General features: G+C 36.4%; 1 protein-coding gene across 3 annotated transcripts in view; it reads left to right on the forward strand.

Annotated features, from left to right (window-relative positions):
• nolo (ADAMTS-like no long nerve cord) overlaps positions 1-26,717 on the forward strand; it is a 180,795-nt gene that overhangs the window by 91,739 nt on the left and 62,339 nt on the right. For all 3 annotated transcript variants that reach the window (XM_090394335.1, XM_090394334.1, XM_090394337.1), the window contains exons 7-13: positions 4,245-4,446; positions 10,654-10,819; positions 11,254-11,368; positions 12,032-12,162; positions 21,905-22,066; positions 22,724-22,853; positions 23,798-24,008. In XM_090394335.1, the coding sequence (XP_090250461.1) occupies positions 4,245-4,446; positions 10,654-10,819; positions 11,254-11,368; positions 12,032-12,162; positions 21,905-22,066; positions 22,724-22,853; positions 23,798-24,008 (1,117 nt within the window). The remainder of the gene's footprint in view (positions 1-4,244; positions 4,447-10,653; positions 10,820-11,253; positions 11,369-12,031; positions 12,163-21,904; positions 22,067-22,723; positions 22,854-23,797; positions 24,009-26,717) is intronic.

Consider the following 26,717-nt stretch of genomic DNA (forward strand, 5'->3'; position numbering starts at 1 on the left):
GCTTCAAAAAGGAAACTCCTGCCAGCTGCGCATGAGACCAGCTAACTCGCTTTTAGTTGAAAAGGCCTGATAAACGATTCTTTACATCTTAGACAGGTTTCGAACCCAGGTCTCTCCAACTAAAAGGACGTTGTCGAAACCGACTGAGCAAATCTTTGAAAAACAATCTTCATTCATTACCATCGAATCAGATGGTAATGAATGAAAATAACCTTATAAATACAAAAGTTACGAGAAAAGGTCAAAAAAAAATTCAAAGTTTGTCTTTTATTAGTGGACAGAATAAAACAAAACAAGAATTACAGGTTGACTTTGTAAGTTTCTAAGTCTCAGATATAGGAGTGGCTTTCACGTCTTATTGAAAGATCGATAGCATTTGCCAACCATTCTGAAATTACGTCCTTGAATTGAATTATGAGAGCGATCAAACTGTGCTATTATCTCCCAAGTGCAGTTTCTAAGCAAAATGTTGTAGGTCTTCGAACAAAACTCAAGAATAGAAAACACATTAATAAGAATATCAAAGGCTAAGAGTGACGGGATTTGCAATTAAAAACCTGCAGGTAATCAGTTGACAGCGTTGTTATACGAATGTTGATGTTATATAATAAAATTCCTCGTATGGGACAGCAGAATACTAAAATATTTTAATCTTTACTGGTAGCAGTAGATCAGCAAATCATTCTGAACAGCTATAAAACGAATAACAACTTTTGAGCCATAAACATGATTTTTTTTTTTATTATTATCAAAGATATTCAACCGAAGCGTTTTATTTTATTCTGTAAGTTTTGCTCGAACATACCGTTCCTCAAGCTCACTAGCAAATGTTAAGAAAAATACAAGTGCAACATGTTTGTTAGATGTTGTTTATGTGAATCCCATCCAAATAAGGTATAAGTCCAAGTACGAGTATAATCAGCACGTGGGAAGGTTATCGGTTTAGATAATAACAGGTTGGTGGTCTCACATCAGATGGCGAAAATTACATCCACTTAAAGATTTTCGCTAACATCCATCATACAGTAGGATTCGAACCCACAACCTGTTAGCGGAAAGCGGGTACGCGTCCACTCCCTCCCGCCTCCAACCAGTTATTTTGACATTGAAATGTCTTTTCAGTGACGCAGAAGAAACAGAAAGTTGAAATTTTGCCTCCCTTAATATAAAAGTGGTAACTTCGCGAATCACTGTGCTAAGAATGAAACTTGTGACTTCTCTATACTACAGAATTCCATTTTGATTTGAAAACTGTCGGCAACCCCTAAGACTATTTCATTTTATTTATGTTTAAAGGAAATTTCTACATTCATAAGAACCTTTTTTTTTTAATTCTTAACGTCTGTCTGCGTAGTCTTCCACAGGTTTTCTAGGCATAGAAGAGAGACGTAGGTCCCATTCTAGTCACTGACTAGGGAACATCTTTTATTATTTATTTATTTCTATGTTTTCTTTTTTTGCCAAGCCCATTTCTGATTTGATCAATGAGACAAGTTAGTAGTGTTTTGAAAGTAATTACTGTAGAATACACGACAGATATACGATACTACCAATAGTCATTAGCATTAGGAACACAAGATGGCGAGAGTTGTATTCTCGAGCAGAAGTGAATTGCACAGGCGTAATAGTGAAACGTGGAAACGGGCAGCATTTTATCATTATATTTGTTATTACTGTTATGAAATTGCAAAAATTACTCGCGATCCTGATGAGGTGATCTTCGGAGGCTTTGTGAGGTTGTGGAATCCAGTTTGACAATTAAGGATCATGTATTCAAGTTATCCATCTTGGTTTTTGAAAGAAAAAAAAAGCGTTGTAAAGAAGCGCCGCATAAGTTACAAAAGTTTCCTCTTTTTTATTAAATCATTATCTGGAAGATCATATGAATGGTGGTAAATTGCACATATAAATGACTTTAATGTGTGAAAGTTTTAACCCAATCTATTTTTATCTTTTTAATTCACTAATAATCATTATCGAATATCTTACTGGTCATGCAGATTATAGAACTGCACGAATTAAAGAAAACTGAAAGAATGGATAAAAAAAATTCATTTTAGAAAAGTTTTTCTAAAGATCAAATCTCGAAAACATTTTCGAGATTTGATTTCAAGTGATTCTAAAAACTACGAAAACTGACTGTGATTCACAAAAACATCCCTCACTTAAGATATTTCAGACCCAGACTTCTTATCCCACCCCGAGGGCAAAGCAACACCCCTCATTATCAGCATTGTGTTGCCGCGAACTTTGCAGTCTGCGTTAAAATTGACTATACAAGCGAAAGCAACATTTAAAAGTACCCTGTCACCGTAATTTGACCTTTTACCGAAGTAGAGATTTTTCTTTTTCTTTTCTTTTTTTTTTTTTTCTGATAGCGAGGGAAAGTCGTTGGCACAGGTGTAGGGGTAGGTTGCCACACTTCCGTCTCGTCAGTCACGTATCCACAGTACTTGATACTCCACCCCTCCTAAACATATCAAGGAATGTTGACCTCTCTTTCTCCCTCCCAAGAATGCCGCCATATTCAACCTGACTCTCCTCACGAAACTTTTCTAACCATAATTTCAAAAGTGCTTGCATTCGATTCTTTTTAGTTGCAGCAACTGAATCTGAGGACCTTCAAGCAATCAGCGCTGTAAGATGTGTAAATTTGAAGTAAGTTTTAAAATAAAGTTATCAGTCATTTTTAGTGAGTTAAAAATAAAATCGACAACTGTTATCACTTCATGTCGATGAAAACTCTCGCTTAGATAACGCAAATAATAATTAAAATGATGTCTGATGTAAACTGCGTTAAAAAAGTAATTAGAACTTAATTACTCAAAATGAGCCCCCACGTCCTAGTAACAAGGGCACTTGTAATGGTGAGTACGTTTGCAATTAACGCTGTTTGAATGCGCAGTTAACCCTGAACACGGATAAATAACATAATCGCATATAACATTTCGTCAGGTACAAACAGCCTCCATCGGTATCAACGATATCCTTCGATGGAGGAAGTTTTTACTCACGGGAACCACTTGGGTGTGTTCATCCGGCAAAACAGACGAATCAGCCTGAGAACACACGTAGGTTACAGACATAATGCTTTGGCCCCATAGCATTTTACTTATTTCTGCCGTACTTCCAAACAAGAAACAACAGCAGTTTCAGACGCAAAGAATTTCAAATATGCACTAAGACGGTGAAAGAGGTTCGTTTTAAAGATTAAAAGAGCCAGAAGTAAAGATATGCAGTTGGACTACCCCAGAGACATATCTCCTTACATCCTAACCTTATCACCATTCTTTGCAACACTGAGATCGTAAAACCGTTAAGCAGTCAACATAAAGTAATGATCTACAGCATTCCAAGGCTGCGATTTTTTTTTGAAGTTCCCTGCTATGAAATAGCTCCATCAACATGCAGACAGATCATTTATACGAAAAACGAAAACGCAATCTCTTTTTTTAGAATTAGGAAGCTGGGACAATACTTAAAAAACTGGCTTGACTGATCGGTTAAAAGAAGAACAACTTTTTTTAAAAAATCCCATTCCGCTAATACAGAGATCTGAGATCCATGTGGAAGCACTTTAGCTTGCCTTCACTTCCTCCACATGTGGAGAGAGAGTAGAGTGTAAACGAAAGCAAAGTATACTAAGGGAATGCGCGTCAAAGAAAGAATATTTAATAATCTCGAAACACACACGGTCCGAACACTTTTAAAAAGACAAAGAATCGCCATTGGATTGGGTTGGTTTGAAACTACAGTCAAATCAACTAACTATGAGGCTAGCGTATTATATCTGTGAACTGAATGTTTCTTCTAAATGGTTTGCCTGTTTTGTGAGATGAAGTTTCCAGAAGGAAAAATGATTTGAGGAAAGAGAGAGAGCAAAGTTAGTACGGAGTCACATTCTGAATCCCATACAGCACCCTTGGAAAGAGACATACCTCCATGCTTTACACATGCAGATAGAATAAGTTCATAAATTGCGAATCCTTTCATCTTCTCTGTCCAACTCCAGTGAAGTCTACTTTTTTGTCTACCTCAATATTTCAGAATTATTCAATTTTATATTGCATTGAATAATCAACTATAATAATATACCATGCCTAAGTACAGATGTAATCATATAACTGTGTTTCTCATAGTATATATTAATAATTAAAAAATAGAGTATATAGTATAGTAAAACAAGTATTACTCTAACTAACAATCGTTTCAAGCGATATTCGATCTTATTGATTGTTCTTTAGGTGGATCACCGAATCCTGGAGTCTCTGTTCAGTGACCTGCGGTGGTGGCAGACAGAACAGGCATGTATTCTGTGCCCAAGGCGGTCCTAACGGAACTCTCATTCCAGTTAGCGGTGGGCATTGCCCTAGACAGAAGCCACTGACAGAACGTCCATGTAATCTTCACCACTGCCCACGATGGATCGAGGGCCATTGGTCTGGGGTATGTTTTTAGGTGCCAACTAGTTGAATATTTAATGATTATGTCTTGCACAGGTTTTAATTTGTACACTACCATTTGAGTTCCTGTAAATCTACGGTAAATTTTTAAATCTCCAGTTGCATTTGAATCAGGGAATATTTCATCGATCATTGATTCAGTTCTAGGCCATACAATGGAAGTATTTATCTTTTAAATGGGATCGTATGGAGTATTTTAAAATAAATAAATCTTTTCTAAATAAAGGAAAAGAAAAGCGATCAAAACTAATATTAAATAACAAAGTTTTGACTGTTCAAGCTCATGACTACAATTAAAAAAATATAAATAAGCGACAATTATCAAAGTTCGTGCACATAACGTTCTTTTTTTATTTTCGGTATTTTTCTCTGTAATAAAATTTTAATTAGAGAAATATGAGGCGAGAAAAATCCAAATCGTGGAACCATGTTGGGAGGTATTTCTGCTTGTTAAGGAAGCCAAGTGTAATCGATGAGTTTTTCGCTTCAAATATCGTCGCGATCGATCCACAGTCTTGAGAAACTCTCACACCAACTTATTCTAAAAGTTTTTGCTTTCATTTGTTTTGCAAATCGTGTAAGTACCTAGAAGGGTTTTGTGTTCAGCACAAACCGTAAAGGTTGATCACGTGTTCATCTATTGCAATTCCTATATATATAAGAAGAAGAAAAAAACGCATTAATCAATAGGAAGCAAGAAAGGAAGTTCTTGAAACTGAAGGAGAGAAACAATAATAACATTTAAAGTAATAAACCTTTTGGAACTCAAACATTAATCAAAAACAAAATTTTCACTTCTAACGCGAAGTGGAGTTGAACGGATTAAAACTATTATTGATGCGAAGTGTTAACAAAGGAAAATGAGTTTAACGGAAATCGAAACCAACATTAAATTACTTAAAGGTTAATCAAAATTAATAATAATAAAAAAGATAAATTATTGCTGCTTTTCTTTCTCGGTGTGTGTGTGTCTTTCTTTCTTTTTTCCGATCCCTCGTAGTGAAGTCGGAAGATCCATTTATAAGAGCATTTCAACTGAATAAGGTTAGCCCGTCTTACACAGAGGTGGGAGGATGTTTGACTCCAAAAAACTCGAATTTTTGCTACTGTAAATATTTTGAAAATAATCTCTCTGAAAAGAAAATCATCCAATCTCTCTCTCTCCCCTTTATGTTCTCTTTCTCTCTCTCTTTCTTGTCCTTATTATCTTACATCCTGTTAGTCATTATGAATAGCAGTATTTCAACTGTATGATAACTCTAATCTCTGACGTCATATCCCGTCAGTTAAGAGTTTTAAAAAACGCATCGTAAACAAAAATGGTGCTCTATGTGGGATAAGGAACGGCAAAGACTAGATTTGTGTTTTTTAAATATTTTGACAGGAAATCAGTAAGAAGATGTTACGAAATACAAAACGAGAATAGCATTTCCTTTTATGACTTTGCCATCCACACAGATTTATGTCGTTATAAAAGAAAAAAAAAATAAATATTGTGGATTTATTTCATACAAATCTATATGGTCGGAAATGGGTTTTTTTTTTCACCTTACAAGAATAACATTATAGTTTAGTTTAATAAAAAAAAAAAAAAAAGGGAGTGACGGTGGATTCTAGATTAAAATCGTTAACGTTATTTTGATTAACAGTTGATTTATCTCCCAGTTATTTACTTCTTTATTGAAATTATATTAAATGAATAATGGAATGATTTTAATTATTCGTTTAAATTAATTCAACTCGATTGAATTAATGTATTCAATGAAATATAGTGGCTTCCGGTTATAATTCTGTCACATATACGCGTGACATATACGTCACATATCGTGGTTTCGGATATGATATCTCCATTTCTCCCTTACAATGCATAATCTTCTACATTACACGCCTCGAGTACAGATTCGTGAATTTCGTTTATATTAATTTCGCAATGTTACTGAAAAGATCTGTGATATGCATTCAATATACTAGGTGACTATCCGTCTACATGAAGATTTTAATGAGATAATCACCAAAATAATCTTAGCAAGTGTATGCTTCCGTTTAACTTCATGGACCGTTTTAGAATGGACTGATTATTGGGGATGAATTTGGTTGTTTAGTTGTTCGGATTACACCAAAAGCAACGTATCAGGTCTATAAATAGAGTGTTATTTTGTTAAGTTTGCACGTTTTGCTGAATGAAAAAAAAAAAACTCCTCCCACTTCCGGACGAGATCGGCTAACTTACTTTTACTTGAAAAGCCATTAGAATGTCTTTCCAATCAAAGGGCGTCATCACCGTTACCGACTGCAGTATACAGAGGCGTTACCGGCAATGAGAAGTGGGGTGTTTTTGTCGCACTGTTAAATGGGGTGAAGTCCGCAGTAAACCCATTGTCAACGATAATGAGTTAGTGATGGAAAATTCGCTACACCACAGCCGAGAACCGGTCTTCGCTCCGCGAAGGTTTGTTCTGTATTCAGGACGTATCTACTTTATTTTGAACTATTTAAGCTGTTCGAGATCATCACAGGCTAACCCTACTGCAAACTACCGTAACATTACGCTTGCATTTATACTAAGGAAATGAAAAACACATACTTTTACAAGCTTTTTTTCCCCTTAAAATCTTTATTTTATTTATAGAAAAGTAGACAACAATGGGTGTGATTAAAATAAATAAAAATTGGATTATGTTTAAAAAATAAATGAAGAAGGAAATAACCATACGTTGGGTTTTCATATCTGCATCTTTCATTTTTTTTTCTCTTTTGTCTTCGATTTTTTTTTTCATCCTTCAACGAGCCAAATCAGAATACAATTCTAGTGGCTGATGAAGTCTTCTTAGCCTACTAATAACTCACTATTTTAACAATAATGTTTATTAAATAATAAAGTATGAATAGGAATGTGAGGACAAATATACTCCTAATGTCCGTAATTACATTTATCTCCAACTCAACTTCCCGATTCTGGCACACGCAGAACTGGACAAAATAGTTCTTGAAGTACTTTTGAAAACCAGTACCTAGTATTTAAAGTATGTTTAATGTCTTTCTAATTTCTATTTGCCAACAACGGGAAGCATAGTTTTGGAAGTGTTTTTTGATTACAAATAGCACCGGATGTATCTTTTTCCACCTTTTGGCACGATATGTAACGCAAAACAAGTCTTATGATTCTTTTTCTATGAATCAACACACACACACACACACGAAAGGTTAGCTGTTATAGTGCTGCCCCCCCCCCTAGTTTACAGCACTCGAACTTTGATTGGTTGTTTCCAAAATCGATTGTTATGGGGAATAAGTATTGTACCGAATTGAAAATCCTAAAACTTTGAAATAAAACTTTCGGAAACTTTTTTTATAATTTCATACAAATTCGCACTACTTCACTTTTCATTTAAAGCAATAAATAAATTAATTAAATTAAACTGGAGTAGTCTATTGGATGTCATGATCATGCATATCAACTAATCTTCAATAATTAATCGAACATTATAGCGAAATATTTTATTAATGTTTACAACGAAGTCTCAGTGAAGGTCGGTCCAAGTTATGACTGACCCATAGAATTATAAAATGAACTTGACTCGAAATATATACGAAGAAAATTTGGATCATTGAATGAAATAAAACTATTTTCGATACCATTTGCTGTTTCATTGACCAAGACATGCAACCATTACATTTGCTTTACGAAAATATCTTGCTTCTTACATAAAAACAATCATAGTGCTGATGAACTTTACATTCTTTTGCATTGACTCCTGTAATATAAGGAGAAGGCTATCCATTCATTTAGCTAATAAATTAAGATGAAGATGATTCAAAATAGGACTGGGATGTTAAGATGCATTTGATAAAAAATATTACGTCGACTCGAAATAAAAAGGTTTGACTAATAACTAATTCCTAAGCATAACCAATTATTAACTTCGTAGGAGGTTGATGTTTTGTGATGGACCTACTATCACACCTTACTTGAAGTCGAAAACAGCCATGATAAGTAGCATTGGCGTCTTCTCAAAAAGAATCTCTCAGTTCTTATTATACGCACTTTAAATACCTTGCTATTCATTTAGTGCACTGCATATTAACATAAGTCAGAATTTTTTCGTAAGTTTTGTAGTTTCCCTAAGACTTGTAGTTCTACAAAGAGGCCAAATTCAAAATCAAAATGTGATAGAAAGAGTGGATTTTCTTTCGATTTATTCGAATTTTCGGAAGGGCAGATAGATAAAGCAAGAGAGAATGAGGGCATGAAGAAGGGTAGCTGAAGTTATTACAATTAAATCTTTGCAGCGTGCCTATATCAGATGGTCGATGCACTTCATCTCCAGGTGTGAGACCACCGTCCGGCTTATTGGAGGCCTGAAGTGGCTTGAAAAGTTCCACATTTGGTCTCTAGAGCAGGGCTTCCGGACTATGGAAAAAATAAATGAAACTACAAGAAAATATAAAACTTATAGAAAAAAAAAAGAATCTTAGCTCAGAGATGGTACAAATGTACTACGCAAAAAAAGTTTACAAAAACTTTTCGTGGCTAGGAACCATATAAAAATTAGGAAGTTAAAGATAGCATACAAAATGGAGAAGTTGGGTAGTATATGTGTGGGGAAGAACTTGGGAATGAGAAGAGTAAAACACTTGAATGTTTTCAGAGTGGATGCACTATGCATTTCTGCTACAGGCAGAAAGGTATGAGAGAGTTAACTGCGTTTTATAACTGTTTGTGAAGCTCCTACTCTGAATAACTTCTTCAGCAGAAATGTACTACCATTATCGAATTACATAGCGGCTATTTGAATCATAAACCTTTATGCAGATATTACGTAAGCGTCACTTACGCAGCATATATGCAAAATATCTGGTCGCGCAACATCACGTGTTCCAGGCAACGATTTAAGAATGTTGCCGGTTGATAATCGTCAATGGTGTTGAATACAGTGAAAAAAAAAAAGAATCTTTCGCAGCTCAATAGAGGGCTTATTGTGTAGGGGAGGGCGTCTGGCTGGAGCCACGATTTTGGAAAATAGCAGAGCTGACTGTTCTCAAAAGGTGAGATATCGCTTGTGTTTATTCACTGAAAAAATTACCTACATTGCTTGTCTGAGAGGCGTAACTGTGATACTAAGACAGTCTGTCAGGAACGAGATTGTTGTCATCGTCTGAGAAGGCTTGTGCAGACGAACGGAACTTATTATGCCCAGCAATTAACCGAGCCAATCAATGAAGGCTGTTGCATTCCCATATTTCACTGAACTATATGCATGGAATTGAAGAGGATCAGTATTGACAGTCGCATGCCTATACGGAAACCACTATTTCTGCGAAGAAGAAACTTCGTCTACAGTGGTGTCAGGAACACCTTGACTGGACATTGGAAGACTACAAAAGAGTCACGTGGAGAAAATATAGGATATGTTAGATAAACAGATGCGGGAGCAAAATTCTCTTCCGCAAAAATCTGAGCTAGTTAAAGGACTGCCAGGTATGTTGCAGACGTAGATGTAATTTAGTACCTTGCGGAATCGATGCCAAACCGCATATGTGCGGTAATCTGGGCCAAAGGAAGGTCCAATACGGTATTAAATAAAAGTTTCTAATTCTAATCCGATATGTGTAGCGTGGTTAGTTAGGCGCACATGTTTCTTCCAGACCCACTTTCTAAGATAATCATATAATTTTTTCCTAAAAATTTTATTCGGTGATGACTTTGATCTCATTGGAGCAAAATCAGCATTGTCGTGCCGAGGCATTGCCGATGTGGATTCGATTTCCATCCCGGTATGAGAAGAACCTTTATAAGGGCCTTTCATTCTGAAGGTAAATTAGCGGTCTCGTATGGAGATAACAAAGTTTTCCACTCACAAACAAATCGGCTTCATGAACAGACATTATTACTGCCTTTTAAGACAGGCCAGCAAGTAAGTTAAAATTACAGGCCAGGCCAGTAAAATTAGCGTGTGTTCTAAAACAGTCGACAACAAACAAAATGTCTATTGCATTAGTTAAAAGGTATTTAAAATACGGACTTATATGTAATTTTAAGCTACCAGACGCTAACAGAAAAGATAAACAAATCAGAAAGAATGGAAGATATTTCCTAATTATGGTCTTTTAAGATGGTTTATACTTAAGTTTACCATTTTGCTATTATGGCAAATTATTACTAGTCCTTTCATAAATCTTCTCTTTTCAGTGCTCCGTAACCTGTGGACATGGCGTTCAGACTAGATCTATAATCTGTAGAGACGCCAGAGGTCATCACAGCACGTACTGCAATAGTATGGTCATGCCAACCACGAAACAAACATGCACCACTGGCATCTCTTGCTACGGAGCCAACGACGCAGCCAATCTGGAAGGCAAGAAAAGCAGACATTCATTTTCTCGTTCTTTTGTTCTCATAATTCTGTAAATGGTTGTAAAACTTAATAATGTATCCAGTTTCAAAGGGTCCAATGAAAAAAGTCGATCTTCATACGCTATTTAAAATAAATAAAAAAAATTACGTAGCTAAAAGCATATTAAAAGTTTAAGAAATCCTAATTTCAGCTTTATATTTAGCTATTATTATCGTTATAAAAAGTGGGTGTGTTTAATTATCATCAGAATGATTTTATGATTGCCAGTAATAATATAGAAATAAACAGCTGCGTTACGTCAAATATGTTAGCGTTCAAGATTTGTTATGATGAACGATGTGAATGTAAATATCCTTTTTATTCTTATCTAATTATTTAAATAAGCAAATCAATCCATGGTTAACTCCCAGGAATCTTTTTAACATTTATTTCAGAACACAGCGATGACAATCAATCCCAGGAAGATGCGCCACCCCCTCCACTGCCAAATCCTTTTCAATCTCTTCCGTGGACTCAGAAAATGATTGGTCCGATTTCTACAGAACCAAGGTAGGCCTTCGATATAGTTCTCCATTCCCTTGTTCCTTCTATGTAAAGATAACATGTATCGATATATGCTTTCTTTCGTCTTTTAGAAAGCCTTTTAATATATTTCCAAAAGACACTTGAACACCATATTTAAATATAGATTCTGATAATGACGTAGATATATTTCCAGTAGTAAAGAATGCAACTCAATTATTTTCGCCCCAAATGATACATAATAGAAGGCAACATTGATTCATTTCGCTATTTTGTTTTCATAATTTTCATATTATTATTATGACGTAGAATTTCTTGCGACAGCAATCAATCTGCCGAACTATAGCACACATGAGTCTTGCCATATTAAAAATACGTCTTCATTTATCTGAATTTTTCCGTGTCCCAATACTTTTTGAAAGCATAATCTCTCTATGTCAGGCTTAATACTATTGTAAGTTTAACCTGCATAACAAATCAATATTGCAGCGTTACACTTGTCATAGTGCGTCAATACTCACCTATTTCTTGTGTCTAATAACGTTCTTCTGTTTTTTTCATTGGAAAGAATAACACCTATTGATTTTTATGAAGATACCACTGTTATCATAAGAAACTTGGACGAAGACGCCCTTCGATGATCAGCGCTTTGACAATATCGATACATAACACACGTCTTATACTTTTCAGCTTCGTCGCCAGTGAGTGGGGGCCATGCAGCGTCACCTGTGGGGAAGGAACGAGGAGAAGATTGGTAGAATGTAAGATATTCTTGGAATTCTCGAGAACGGTGGCTAAACTGCCAAATAAGGAATGCCCAGGTAAGCAAAGAAGCAGCTGTGGAGCTTTCCATTTCATATATTTCTAAGTTAAGGCATGAAAATAATTAGAACAGTGCATTTTAGTTCTAATGCCTTTTCTATTTTATTCTTTTTTTTTATTTCCTCACCATACATTAGTATGAATTAATGGGTTGAGAATATGCGCAGTAAATATTTTTCCGAGGTGATTGCGCAGCTGAGAGAAAACTAGAAACCTTATCTAATGTAATAATGGTATCAGTTTTTTTTTTTTTAGTATGCAAAATGACTATATTTTAGCAATACATATCTGTATAGCAGCTGTTTGCTCAAAGACTTTTTCTACCGAAATAGAGTGAGCCACTATTGGACAGATATTCTGGTGATATTTTTTCTTCCAAATAGTCATGATTTTCCTCTCCAAAGCAAACGGTCACCTTTGAATGTATAATGAATATGATATTATGCTGGCATCATGGCTTTAGTTGTCTCTTGCATTAATTTTAAACATTTTAACTGATACAAGTGATCAAAATTAAATTATCACTGTTTAAGGTCTTGTGGGGGATGCCACCCAGTAACCCAAATAGTGCAAAAGTTTTCAGGAATACGTGTCATGCGAACGCGATATCTGAGGGAAAAAAAAAAAAAAAGCAGTTCCAGAATTCTTCACCAGGAGACGCTATATTACGTGCCTAATACATATGCAGTGATTTTTTTTTCTCTGTGTGTGAAAGGGAGAAAGCGACACGAGCATAAACGACATTTTTATTTACTTCCATTATGCATTCATGCGTTATACTGTTCAATGTGCTTCCCCCCCCCCCAGTATGCCACAAACCGCATCTTTTGCATAAAGGCATGTTCAACGGCAGAACAGTTAGTCGCGATTGATGTTTTGGCGCTTGCTGCGTTACATTGCTTTTCAGCACTGGCAGGTTATCAGAATGAGCCCGATAAACCTTGTCTTTGAGAAATCCCCCGAGCTAAAAGTCACAGGAAGTCAGATCAGGTGAACGAGGCAACCATGCAGTGGGAAACGCACGGCTAATCACTCTGGCTTCCGCGAAATGTTCTCGAAGAACCTCCTGTACGGATCGACCGATTATGTGGAAGGACCCTATCCTGCAGGGAAATGACTGAATCCATGCTCAGGCGCCGATGTACTGTGGCACAACAAAACTGTTTATCATATCGCAATCTCTCCGCAGTAACTAAGTAGGTCACAGGACCTGACTGATGAAGTCCTCAAAGAAGAATGGTCCATTGATAAAGCTGTAAACTTGCACCAGACAGTAACTTTGGGTGTATGCAAAGGAGTTTGTTGGATTGCATGTAGGTTTTGCGTAGCCCATACCCAGCAATGGTGGGTATTCACAGCTCTGTTCAGGTGAAAGTGAGCCTCATCTCCCTACAAAATCATCTACGGCCACGAAGCGTCCAACTCCATTTGAGTAAGGAATGCTAAAGCGAATGTCAGTCTACTTTCAAAGTCCTGTGGGCGCACAACTCCTGCGTCAGGAATGGGTAGAAATGCAGAATCTTGCATAGAATTTTCCAGATGTGTATTTCACATCCATATCTCTTGATACTGCACGTGCACTACAGGAACCAACATTGTTATTCATGGCCTGCTTGACAGCGGCAGTAGCAGCTTCATTCACTTGTTGTGAACTGTTTGGTTTGCGACTTCTGCCAGATCGAACTCCCAACGATTCCTTTCTACAGAATGTCTAATCATTCGTCTCAGAACACATGGAGATAGTGGACTTCGTCGAAATTTGTTCAGGCGACGAAATTCGCGAGTGCAGCAACAGCAGTGCAAATTGTTTAAGTAACACAGCTTCATGAGCAAAGCACACTGGGCAAGGTTAGCGACATCACTGTGAACGGAACTAACAACCAGAATGAAGGGAAAAATCCCATGTCCATCTTTTTAAACGCTCCTGGCACCTTTCGAGTTGTGTGATATGCAAATTCCATGCATTTGGTGTTTACAACGCTCCCTGGTGATGAATTGGAATTACTTTTGTTTCTTTCTCAGATGTCGCTTCCGCATGTTCACAATGTGAATATATTGTGCGTCATTCCTGCAAAGTTTCGCAGTATTTGGATCACTGGATGGTACTCCACAACGCCTTAAACAGGGATACTTTAATTTTGATCAACCTGTACATACAGTAAATTTATTTCATTTTTCTGTGGTTTAATGTAGAAAATCAAAGCAACGAATAACTTCGTATCATCTCTGTAAGTCACTAAAAGTTGTAGCTAACTGGTCTCTCGGTGAAATAAGATCAATCTATTCATTGAAGATCCCACATTTATCAAAATCTTTACTTATAGACCGGATGGGTTCTATTATATGCATACACATGGGCAGGTAGACAAAAGCAATGCGTTGTTATTAAAATATCCTCTTCTTTCTCTTTTCTTTTTGACGTCAGTATTAATCCTGACTGTACGCGTCTAAGCTCTGTTCAGCTTGTTGGCCGAGTGATAGCGGTATATATTGTACGCTGTATCTCAAACTACTTGTTCTTGGAGTGAGTGGTGTGAGAGTATTACTCGGAAGAACGAAAATCTCCATCTTCGTCGCCTAATATCACTACCTAATTATTTGAAAAAATATTAATAAAAATTCCCCTCATTGTAGATGAGATCGAAACCAAGGCTTCTTTATCAGCCAAGAAACGTAAAAAATTCATTCTTCCCGTATGGGCGTGATGTTGCAAACCTCACTTAATTATGGCAGTTGTTCGAGGTAAACTGGTGCAACCAGAGGTCCCACAATGCCTATTTTGTTCCCACGGTCCGAAATGCTGCAGAACCATGTTCTGATTAATACATGATGAGTAGCTAATTTGTGTGTGTGTGTGCGTGCGCGCGTGTACTTACGTATCACACACACACACACGCCAAACCTGTATGCATATAAATAACTACATAAGTAACATGCGCATATTTAATTAAATATTTTCCCGAGGTGTAACAATTAAATATACCTTTCTAAAATGAATAACCAAACAGTGTACTAAAATAGCCCATCATCATTGCTACGAACGTTTGAAAGTTGCGGAAAAACAGTTTCAACAAAAGCAACAGATTTGTGCATGAACGATGCGGATGATTCTTTAGGTGCACAAGAATGTCCCGGCTGAGAAAGAAGAATCCCAATCATATTCGAGAAAGCTTTGCAGTTTACAAGCTTCAAAAGCAATGCAAAGGTCATAATTGCGCAGCCTATAAGGATTCGTCGAAAACTTTGTATTCTTATACAAAGGTACAAGATATTTTTATGTCAGTGTCATCAATTCAACTTAATCTGATATCATGATACAATCAGGCTAAATTGTATTTAGCCTGATTATATACTAGGTATTTTTGTTAAGTATGTTAGCGGTTATAGTTGTTTATGATGTCACATAATTACTAAATCTGTGAAGAGCGTATTTCGTGTTCGTAAATTGCATATGTTCAACATTCTTCGTTTGGTCTCTTTTGGAGGTAAAAGCCCCAGTTACTTTTTTTTGGGGGGGGGGGTTTAGTCTTTCTTGGAAACTTCGTATCACCGTCTTTTATTTTTGTACCCAGTTTCGGATATGAATTCCAATCGGAAATAACGCAGTGATGATTATGATAGGAATGCCTGCAGCTCTTCAAATTCCACTTTCGAGAATTGGAAATATAGCTTAAAGATGGCTCCTGGTAACTAAGCTGAATTTATTGTTCAGAAATAGTTAGGAAGAAGATAAGATAAGACAGATCACGATGATCTAATAAGTATAATTTCCTTATAAAAATGGTATGTTAACAATACCTCAGTTCCAAAAAAAGACTTTATTATTATTATTACGGGCTACTCCAAGGAGTCCTTAGACTCATCGAGGGAGGCCCTAAACATCATATCAAGAAAACCTATTCGGCATTTGCACAGTATCTATCATACTTTGCTTTGAATTCATTTACAGTCAATGGCACCCACAACAAACTCTGGCAACTTACTCCATTCATTCACCACTCTCCAGTAAAAAACCTAGTTCTAACATCCTTGCTAACTATACTCTTGTTCAGTTTCTATGGATGGCCCCTAATTCTCCCATCACCAGACCTGTTCTGAAAAATTTCCTCTGAATTAATGTTGTAAAAACCATTCAGTAATTTGAATGTCTCAATCATATCTCCCCTTTTCCACCTATCAACCAATTTCTGTAACCCACTGATCCTCAACCTGTTCTCGTAAGGTTCATTCCATCGACCAGCTATCATCTTGGTCACTCGCCTCTGGATGCTCTATACCTCCTCCCCATCAAGAAGAAACTCTGGCACCCAGATCTGGGTACAGTAATCGAGATGGGGTCTTATCAAGGCTCGATAAATAGAAACAAAAAATTGCTTATCTCTGTTCGTCAAAGTATTCTTCACTAACCAAGTAATCTGATGAGATGATTTAGCCACTTTTGCTATGTGTCCCCTAAACTCCAACTTCCTATCCACCAACACACCAAAATCTCTGGCTTCGTCTACGTCCTGGAGTACAGTTCTACCAATACGATATACTGCTGCTAATCTTTTCACTCCAAAATGCATAACCTTACACTTTGCTACATTAAACTGACATCCATTCTCACTAGCCCAGACTGCCAATCTATCCAAATTATCCTGCAAAATTTTGACATATGTGTATTCACTATTGCTCTACCCAACTTTGCATCATCAGCAAATAAATGAACAGTTCCTCTCATATCCTTTCCTATATCATTAATGAACAAATTAAATAGCAGTGGTCCAAGAACAAAACCCTGCGCTACACCACTAGTAGTCCAAAAGAAGGCCAAGGCTTTCTTTTGGACTCCACTCCTGAATAAACTACTCTCTGATATCTCTCCATCAACCACCCGCCTATCCATATCACCAACCCTATATCCATCCCCATGTGCTGCCGTTTACTGATTAGAATTCCATGTGGTATCCTGTCAAAGGCCTTAGCAAAGTCCAGCAGTATCACTGTAAATCCATTACCCTTATCCAGTTCAACCGTCACTGTATTATAAAACATGAGAAAGTTACTGAGGCATGATCTACCCTTTACAAAACCATGCTGTCCCCCATACAGTATCCCATTTTCATCTATCCATTCCTGTATTTTGCTCTTGACTAATATCTCTAAAACCTTAGCAACGATTCCTGATATGCTGATCGGTAGGTAATTTGCAACAGCAGTCTTGGAACCTCCTTTATGCAATGGAACTATTTTCCCCTCTTTCCACGTCCTCGGGACTAACCCAGACCCGAGACTCAAATTAAAGAATATGGTCAAGGGAACTGACAATTCCTTTGCCGCTTCACGTAAGACTCGAGTTGGTATAACCATCCAATCCTACAGATGTATTTATATTAAGGTTCTATAATATACTATTCACCTCCATTTCATTGACTTCAATTCCTGTATCAGCCATTCGTTCTCTCATTCTTGCAATGTCACAGCCTGGATGATATACTCTTGCAAAGTATTCGCTTAGTAATTCTACTATTTCAGCTGATTCAGTTCTGCCATCGGCATTCCTTAGAATCATTTTGCAGTATACATTATTTTTCTTTTACTTGCAGCATATCGAAAGAGCTGTTTGGGATTCACTTTAGCTTGCATTGCTAATTTACTTTCATAATGTGCTTTAGCTTTTCTTACCACACACGTTACCCTTCTGGCCTGTGCTTTGTACTGTGTGTGTGTCTGCAAGTCACATTTCTCCTTAAATTTCATCCACAATTGTTTCTTTTCTTTTCATTTTTTTTTTTTTGCAGCTCAAGCTTAATGGTGTTATTCATCCATTTAATTCCCACTTGATTTACTCTCCGGACTCTAGGCATGCAGTCAGCCATTACCTCCCTCAAACACTCCTTAACCACTTCTCATGCACTATCAACATCCAGTCCTTGCAGTTGTACATGCCATGGCACTGATTCAAGCAATGTGCTAAGCTCGTCATACTTACCAGCCCGGTAATTCCACATATACCCTGTCTTAATTGAAAATTCCACACATTTAGCCACTTCCGAGGTCAAGACCTTATGATCACTCTCACCAATTGGTGGTAATATGGTCATATTCATAATAGTCAATTTCTCAGATGCATTTTTCATTTTTTTATCAGTCAAACCATTCTCTCGCGCTGTACTTTTGCTTTCACCATCAACTGTATCACTTTTAAAATCACTTTCTATGCTATCTGGCGTTACATCACAATTTTCTATTGCATTCTGACTTTCATCCACTACGTCAATATCGCGACCTGAGACACACTTGAGATCCTCGCTTTCATGACACTTTCGGCACACTTTCCTACTAGTACCGCTCTCAAACCAAACTCCAGTCGCTCTCGGCAAACATGCATTCCACAGACCTTATACTGGACGAATTCCCTTTGGTTAAATTCTTCAAACAAATACTGCGATTTGGACGCCATTGCCTTTCTTCGCTTTGGTGCCCTGTGCTACGCTACGTATCTAACGTGTCTTATCAAAATACTAAATTAACTCTATTTAAAACAAACTTTTTAAGCTAAAGTAATTAACTCCGCAACATATTCTAATTCTAGCACAAACTTTATTATGTGATCTTTCTTTCCTACCTCTTTCTATGAGTAAAGTTTCAATTGTAACAATCGCTAAAATGCGTGCACAATAAAATGAGCACGTGCAATAAAATATAAGAAATTGAATCGCAGAAAATAAACCTAACCAATATTTTTTTTGACTTTTTTTTTTGCTTAACTGAAACAAAAAAGGTGTTGAATGGAACATTTCATTTAAATTTCGGTGGTCCAAAATAATATGACTGACAAACAAGATCTGAAAGGCGGATCTATCTGCATTTGCACGATTGTCATAACGGGACATTTAACATCACCAGATACACCCTGATAGCGGTGTGAATAAGTTTCCGCCACCGATCCAGGATTTCCCCTAAGTGAAAAACGGTAAACTACACGAGAAGGAGACGGTTCACCATCAAACGTAGACAACGTGGCATTTGTTGCTTCAGAAAATTATAGGGTGGTGAAACAACGTGCTAGGGCGAGACAGGAATAAGGAAAGAGGTGAACATTCGCAAATTCCAGGCCAAAAAGGAAGTGAGGTGATCACACTAGTTAAGAAATATTTCAACGCTAATACTTTTACTTCAAAACACTGGAAAGATTACTGACATCGCATCGTGGTTACAGGTGTTACCGAATCCTTGTCATCCATGATTGATTTTATGCCACCTATTGGGATCATGCGGAGATATGCCTGTCTTCCAGGCATCCTCTTTATGAGTTTCCTGCTGAGCGAAGAAAGCGACGACAAGAGAGGGTGCATCAGAAGGTCGGGTCACGTTAGTTATAAATTAAAGATGAATATCTACATCCTCGATAACTATTGAGGTTTTGCAAGTTCTACTATCCATTCTGAATTCCGATAGTGCGAAAGAGCAAAATGAAACCATTTTGAACTTGTTTAATATTGTTATTAGAACAGTTCAGATGCCGACATATTTAGGAATGGGGAGGGGGGGGTGAAAAAAAAAGGTACAAGAACAGTCGTGATTGGCCATTTTTAAAGCATTATTTCAGTATATTTATTTATTATTTTTTTTTATCGGAGACTACTCCAATAAATAGTGGTTAGTGTTTTGTCGGAAGAGAAAGATTAGATTTTTATTTTATTTTATTTTTTTGTCGTGGGTGTTTTTTTTCTTCTAATTTTGACCTGCATATATTAGATTCTTATATCAAAAAATTATCCTAAAAAGCTCAGAACAATACTGAACGCTCAACTCGTTTTTTTTTTGTGGGTTTTAAATCTGCTGCCTCTGCTTTTGAGAAATATAGTCCGATTCTGAACCTCTGTAACAGTGATTGTTTATAATAGTGTAGTCGGAGGGCCAACATGCCATGTGTCCTTGGTCAGATCAGTGGTCCGTGAGTGAACCAAGGATTACATAGTGCGGGAATTCTGATCTGCGGATCAGAAAGAAGATGAAGTTAGACTTGGTACTTTTTTCCAGAGACTCCAGTTAGTAGAGGGGGGGGGTCTCCCACTGCATCATGGATATTTGATAATATTCTTAGATAGTAAGTGTGAAACCCTTCCCCCCTCTACTAATTGGAGTCTCTGGAAAAAAGTACCAAGTCTAACTTCATCTTCTTTCTGATCCGCAGATCAGAATTCAGCATCTGAATTCTCCAACTCAGACTAACTGCCTCTGGGTTGGAGAGTTCAGATGCTGTATACTTGGCCAATGAAGTCAATAGATTGGTTTTGTTTAGTCTAATTTTGCAATTAATGAACGTTTACATTTAGGATTTTGACTGAAATGTAAACGTTCATTAATTTTTGTCCGCCCTTTATTACTATTATTTCAATTCTTTTACATTTTTTCCCTTTTTTTTTAATCAAAGTCGGTTTCGACAATTGTACCAGTTTTGATTAAAAAGGGAAAACTGTTAATGGCAAAATTGTTATTACAGGAATGCAAGTTAAAATGTGTCCATTGGGTGGGTTCGTTTTAATTTATTCTGAATGTGAAATATCATTTAATTCTCTTGATCGAGAATTTTATAATTTTAAAACATTTTACCAATTTTATGCGGGATTGAAAACACAAAAATTGAAATGACTTGCAGTAAATATTCTAAACACCAATTCGAATAAAATCCGTACAGTCAAAGCTAAGAATTACTTTTGCACACAAAAAAAAAAAAGTACAAGAACAGTCGTGATTGGCCATTTTTAAGGTATTATTTCCCAAAGCATTATACTTTTTTTTTTTATCGGGGACAGAAGGACAAATTAAATCCAACGCATTTTCCGAAACGTATTAGCGATTCATTTTATATGAATTGCTACTGTTTTTATTTCCAATATCATACAATAAAATTTATTGAACAAACAAAATATTCCGCGAAATAAATATTATATGATTAAAGTACAATAATTTTGGATGGAGTTTCTTCTATTTAAAGGACCCTCCAGTAACTATGAATGTCCCAAAATATAGAGAAAGAATTGTATAAAATATTTTATTTTCAGTATGCTCCACCTTCTTCCTAATTCCACTTAAATCACAAGGCTGATAACGCAGAGCTCCTCTTGACAAATGACAACCATTTTTATCAAGAAAATGATTCAACTCCTCGCAGTCGAGACGCATTCTCGAACAGTAGCTACTTGTAGATGAGAGTTAGCATGAACACTCTTTTATATTCAGACAGATGACTTTTCCAGTGTACTTCGGAACATATAATTATAGGTTATGGGTAGGTTTTTATTGGTTGGAAATGCAGTCAAGAATATCCAATACAACATGCGTAGTTAGTGGAGCGGGGAGTTCTCATTGTTTATATTATATGACCTTACAAGAATCGCACTCAGTTCAATTCTCGATACCCTAAACCAAAGAAGGGTTCCTTCACAGCTAAATGGATACTGAAATGGACTGTGCATCTTAGCATTCAAAATCTTTCTAAAGAAGCTGAAAGAGGAGGAGGATACATGAAATATTCAAGATGCTCATTATTTCCGATGTCTATATATAACGTAGTATGCCATACAAAACTTGATATTATAACTCACCTTTCATTTATACTTTTATTTATGTGTACCATTTTATTTATTTCATTTCGTGATATTTAATTTTAATATTATATATATATATATATATATATATATATATATATATATATTAAAATTAAATATATTTATTTATTTATTGAATTAGGTCCCCGTCCAGAAGAAGTGGAACACTGCTTCCCTCGACCGTGTGCTCTTGATCAGAACAAAGTAATAGACGATGTGGTTCCAAAAGGTCAGGTTGGAATAGAGGTCACCTACAGCTGGAGAATGGCGGGGTTTACGCCTTGCAGTGCCTCCTGTCTAGGAGGTGAGCATTTTTATGCAATGCTGAGTCGCATGTTTTAATAAAGAAGTGATTAGTATTTAAGTACCACCTTATTAAGAACTCTAACAATTTTTTTTTCTAATTATAAAGGTCAAATAACTTGAATATACCACTTTTTATTTACTTGAAAGTTTATTGAAAATAAACTTTCAACATCTTTCTCTAAATCCAGAGTAATATAAGGTGGCACACCTTTTGGCTACTCCTATAGATAAGGATGACCTCTCCTGTTGCTTCTGCCTTAGTATCTCCACTTGGGCCTGGCTCCCACTGACGAGACCTCAATAAAGGTCGAAACCGGTATGGGTAGTGGCCCTCCCTTAATGCATAGCAGTATACATGTCCTCAAGGAGATGTGCTGTGCATTATGGAAGATACTGAGACAAGGAGTTGAGAGCTTGATCCACCTTTTCTGCGAGTTTCCCGGTGTTGTACTACCTTACCTCAGTCCTGAAGATATTTTCAGGCGCAAACTTTGTTTGCTCACACTTGGATAAAGGATTAAACTAAATTTATTATATTTTATTTACTTATTTGCTTCTCTTCATTTATTGTATAGATATACGATTTTTTTTATAACAAAAAGATTTTAATAGTGATGGTTATTGTTGCCTTAAATAACATCGATCCTATTGACAGGGATCCGAGAGTCCATCATCCAGTGCGTAAGAGACCATGATCAAGCCGTAATCAGTCTCTTTCAGTGTGACATTACCAAGAAGCCAGAAGCCGTCACTCAAACATGCAACGACAACCCTTGTCCTCCACGGTAAGATTTAATAAGCACATCTCCTCATTAATTTATAAGATGAGTTTCCTAATGAATATTAAATTATGCTCGTTGTTTTTAATACTCGACACAGATACTGAGAGTACTCCCGCTCTGCTTAGCTTAGCTTTAATAATTAATAAATCCCTTTTTTTAAATATTGTTAATTCTATACATACATACTTGAATCAATATTTGCATGCCCGCTATATGAATGTGATTCCTTGAAATTACGCCAAGTTCCCTTGGCGTAATGTTCAGATGGAAGTATCTCGAAAAGGTAAGATTTCCGGACGCTGTTTATTAAAACCTTTTCGTTAGTGTGTATAATACGCCTGTAAAGTTTATGATACGAATATGGAATAATTCCGTGTATATCCCTATCGTGTCGAAAAAAACAAACAAAAGAATTATATGCCTGATTGTGGATTGATCTGAACGGGAATAAAATGGAAATCTCTTATCTAAAAGAAAAACTAGTGTGTGTGTGTGTGTGTGTGTGCGTTCGGCTTTTTAGTTCTGATTAGCAGAGCTAAAAAGGTATAATTACTTATACTTTTAAAAACACCATACGTGTTTTTAAAAGTAATCCATTCTTCTGCCAAAAACTACAATATTCGCTTGAACAAAATGATCTGAAAATAAATATAAGATCGTCTGTCTCCCAAGTAACTGTCACCCTAATATACGGAAAATCTATACGAACCATTAAATCATTTTGTGCTGGGGAAAATGAAATAAAGCAAAATAAAATATTTGCACAGCTGAAAGTTTCGAGTTTCTAGCATCATCCAGATAGCGCCAATGACAGTTTTGTTGTTTAATAAAAAAGTATATTTTAAATTATATTTCACACACACACAGCTATGTTCTAAAAAAAAAAAATCTGAATAAATCCAATTTATTTTGAGCACAATGTTAATACTTCGTTCATCTTTTTTTAGGTGGAACGTATCTGATTTTTCCCCTTGTTCCAAACATTGTGGGGGAGGTATTCAGACGAGAGAGGTCCAGTGTCTGCATGAAGTTACCAGAGGCGCCGCCAATATCTTGGTTGTTCCAAACACTTTATGTCCGCAGCCTCCACCTCGCTCGCAACAATTCTGTCATGTTTTTGACTGTCCCACGAGATGGCATGTAGAGCCATGGGGCAAGGTAAGTTTTCTAGTCTACAAATAGCACGGAGATTTTAGGCGTAATCTTGTCAGTTATGCATCCCAGTCTCTATTGAGAAACGTTTTTCTCAATTTTTACATCCACTTAACCATCTTCTCTGAAATTAGTTAAAATTCCATGGACTACACGCACAGCAAACTTATGGCGTTGGAATTAAGACTCAATGTACTTGGCCATGATTTTCTACTGAGCCTCACGCGATAATGGAAGATGGGGTAGGGAGATAAGTCCATTAACGTGGTTAGTTCAATGGCTAGCAATGGTCCAGTAACTTGGATTTCATAAATCCTATTTATGCTGTTGCAGGATAGATATTATTGCCAGTCTGCTATATCTCTCAGTCCGTCCATGTGTTCTCTAGCTGGTTTGTTTACCATATGACATCGTCTAACATCATAGCGCGGATGGCAGCAGCAAAGTTCTCTGGTTTCAAAACCTGGAGAATCCCATCTGGGACTCGAGGAACATTTATAAAGACTTTTCGACTTAAAGTGGGATAGCGAGTTAACCAACAAACAGTGAGATAAAGGGGGAGATAATAGGATTACCCGTAGAATCTCACCGAAAAATTAGGTTTATATAAGCCGTTGCTTGGTCTTAACAGGTCACCTGACCTAAGTAAAATAATGAAAGATGGAACAGCATAATTAAAAAATTATGATGAATTATTTTTTCCTTAAGTCCCTCCTACCCCCAAAAAACGTAATATGAGTCTTATTACCTGTGATGTTAGTAATTAATCAACAGAAAGTAGTAAAGATCTTCCCCACTCCTAGGTCAAAGTTCACAGAATTCAACAAATTGTGTTGAATCAAATCTTTTCTAATTTTGCCTAATGTTTCTCAACGTTTTATTGACATGTCGCTCTCCTAAAACTCGAGAAAGAAATTTATATTATATGCATACTTCTATCAACAAGATAAAAATTGCTATAAATATTTGAATTTTTAAGAAACCCTGTCCTAGTCAATAGTTTAGAAAAGATAACAAAATTATATGAATCAAACAAAATAAATAAATAATATTTCTTAGATGTATTCTGTAATAAATTAGAAGTAATTTTGGAATCGGTACCAAAGAGAGATAGATATACGAGTCACTGGAGAAAATTAGAATGCCAGAATTGGAGCAGACAACAAGAAATGGGTAAGAGTAATAGAGAAATATGGATTTGGAGAAAGCAATGAGAGAAGAGAAGAGAAAGAATACTTGAGTTTTCCTTGAATAATGACATAGTAATTTGCAAACCAAAATTCCATCAAAAAGACTGCAGAAAGTGGACATGACAATCACCTGATAGCAGTGGCGAATTCTCCATGCTTGCTGCGCAAGCTCATTAATTGAGAAAGAAGTAATATTTATTTGTTAATAAATGCATGCATTTATATGCATTCCATTTAGGCTTTTATTTTTGTAGACAGAAGACGTTTTAAACTTGCGCGGCATTTATTGAGCTCTGCGTTGTGTATCGAAGGCCGATGCTAGTCAAGCTACCTTGGCTTGCTCGGTTGTGGGAGCATCCAGGTCCTCGCTTCAGCACTGTGATTTCATGCGCGCGCATAGCCATTTCCGCTCCCTCCACGTCATCTCACCCTGTTGCTTAAACACGGGCCATATGCAGTCAAAGTAGCTCTAGTCAGTGAGCTTCAGCCAGACTTTACAAGTGTTTGTGTTGCTTGGGAAAATTAAGTTACAACCAACTTTTTATGACGATGTTATTGACCAGTTCATAAAGAAGAACCGTAGGGTAGAATTTGTATTCAAATAACTAAATTGAAAAAGATAGAATATCATTTGTAAAATAAATGTTGTATTTGTATGAGTAAATGTACATAAATTTCTAAATATATAGTTTTAAATCATTATTATGGTAATCAGTCTTCAATCACACCTCTCACTCCCTGAATGATAACAAGAGCAAGCATGAATTTCAAGACCAGCATTCGCCCTTGTCTAATAGAACAACGAAGAACATGCTAGACATACGAGTTAACATAAGCCTAACAGCGTAGAACGTTTCAAGGAGCAGACACATGGAATCGGGTCATGGCTTAGTGGTTACCAGTATCAAGAGGAAACGCAAACGAAAAGAGAAGTTGCAGTTTCAAGGTCAGAGAGATAGAAGAACATTGAGCAAGTAAATTACAGTAAAAGCGTACAGGAAAGTGCTTGAGAAAAAATTTAAATCCATTACTGGAAAAAAAAAAAAAATCGGCTGAGTGGAAGAAACAGTCCCAGAAACAAAGAAGTGTATTTCACTAGAGACCTTAAAGCTAATTCAGGAAAATAGAGCATTAAAGAATAAAACAGATATGGAAATGAAAGAATAGTATGGAACGAAATCCAGTGAGAAGAAAGTGGTTAGAAAAGGCAAGACAAAGTAGTTACAGAGGTGCGAGGATACCAATAAAAACTATGGTGAGTGCAGAAGAAGCGAAGCAAAATGATCGGAAATATCAACAAATGCAGCACAAAGCAAAGAAGTAACTGGTAAATGTGAAAAGGGCGAAATCTTGATGAACAAAAGAAATAGGAGAGAGAGAGAGAGAGAGAGAGATGGAGGTGCTGTGAGTTATATAAGACTCGGGGAAATGTTATGGGCTAAGAAAAAAAAAAGATTAATTGATGAATTTCAGGAAATATTACCGCCAAGCAAAGACGGCGAGATAAATATACTGAGAGAAGAGA

This window comes from Typopeltis vanoorti, chromosome 6, assembly GCF_054136105.1.
Source record: "Typopeltis vanoorti isolate ZY-2024b chromosome 6, IOZ_Tvanoo_1.0, whole genome shotgun sequence".
Taxonomy (NCBI): Eukaryota; Metazoa; Arthropoda; class Arachnida; order Uropygi; family Thelyphonidae; genus Typopeltis; species Typopeltis vanoorti.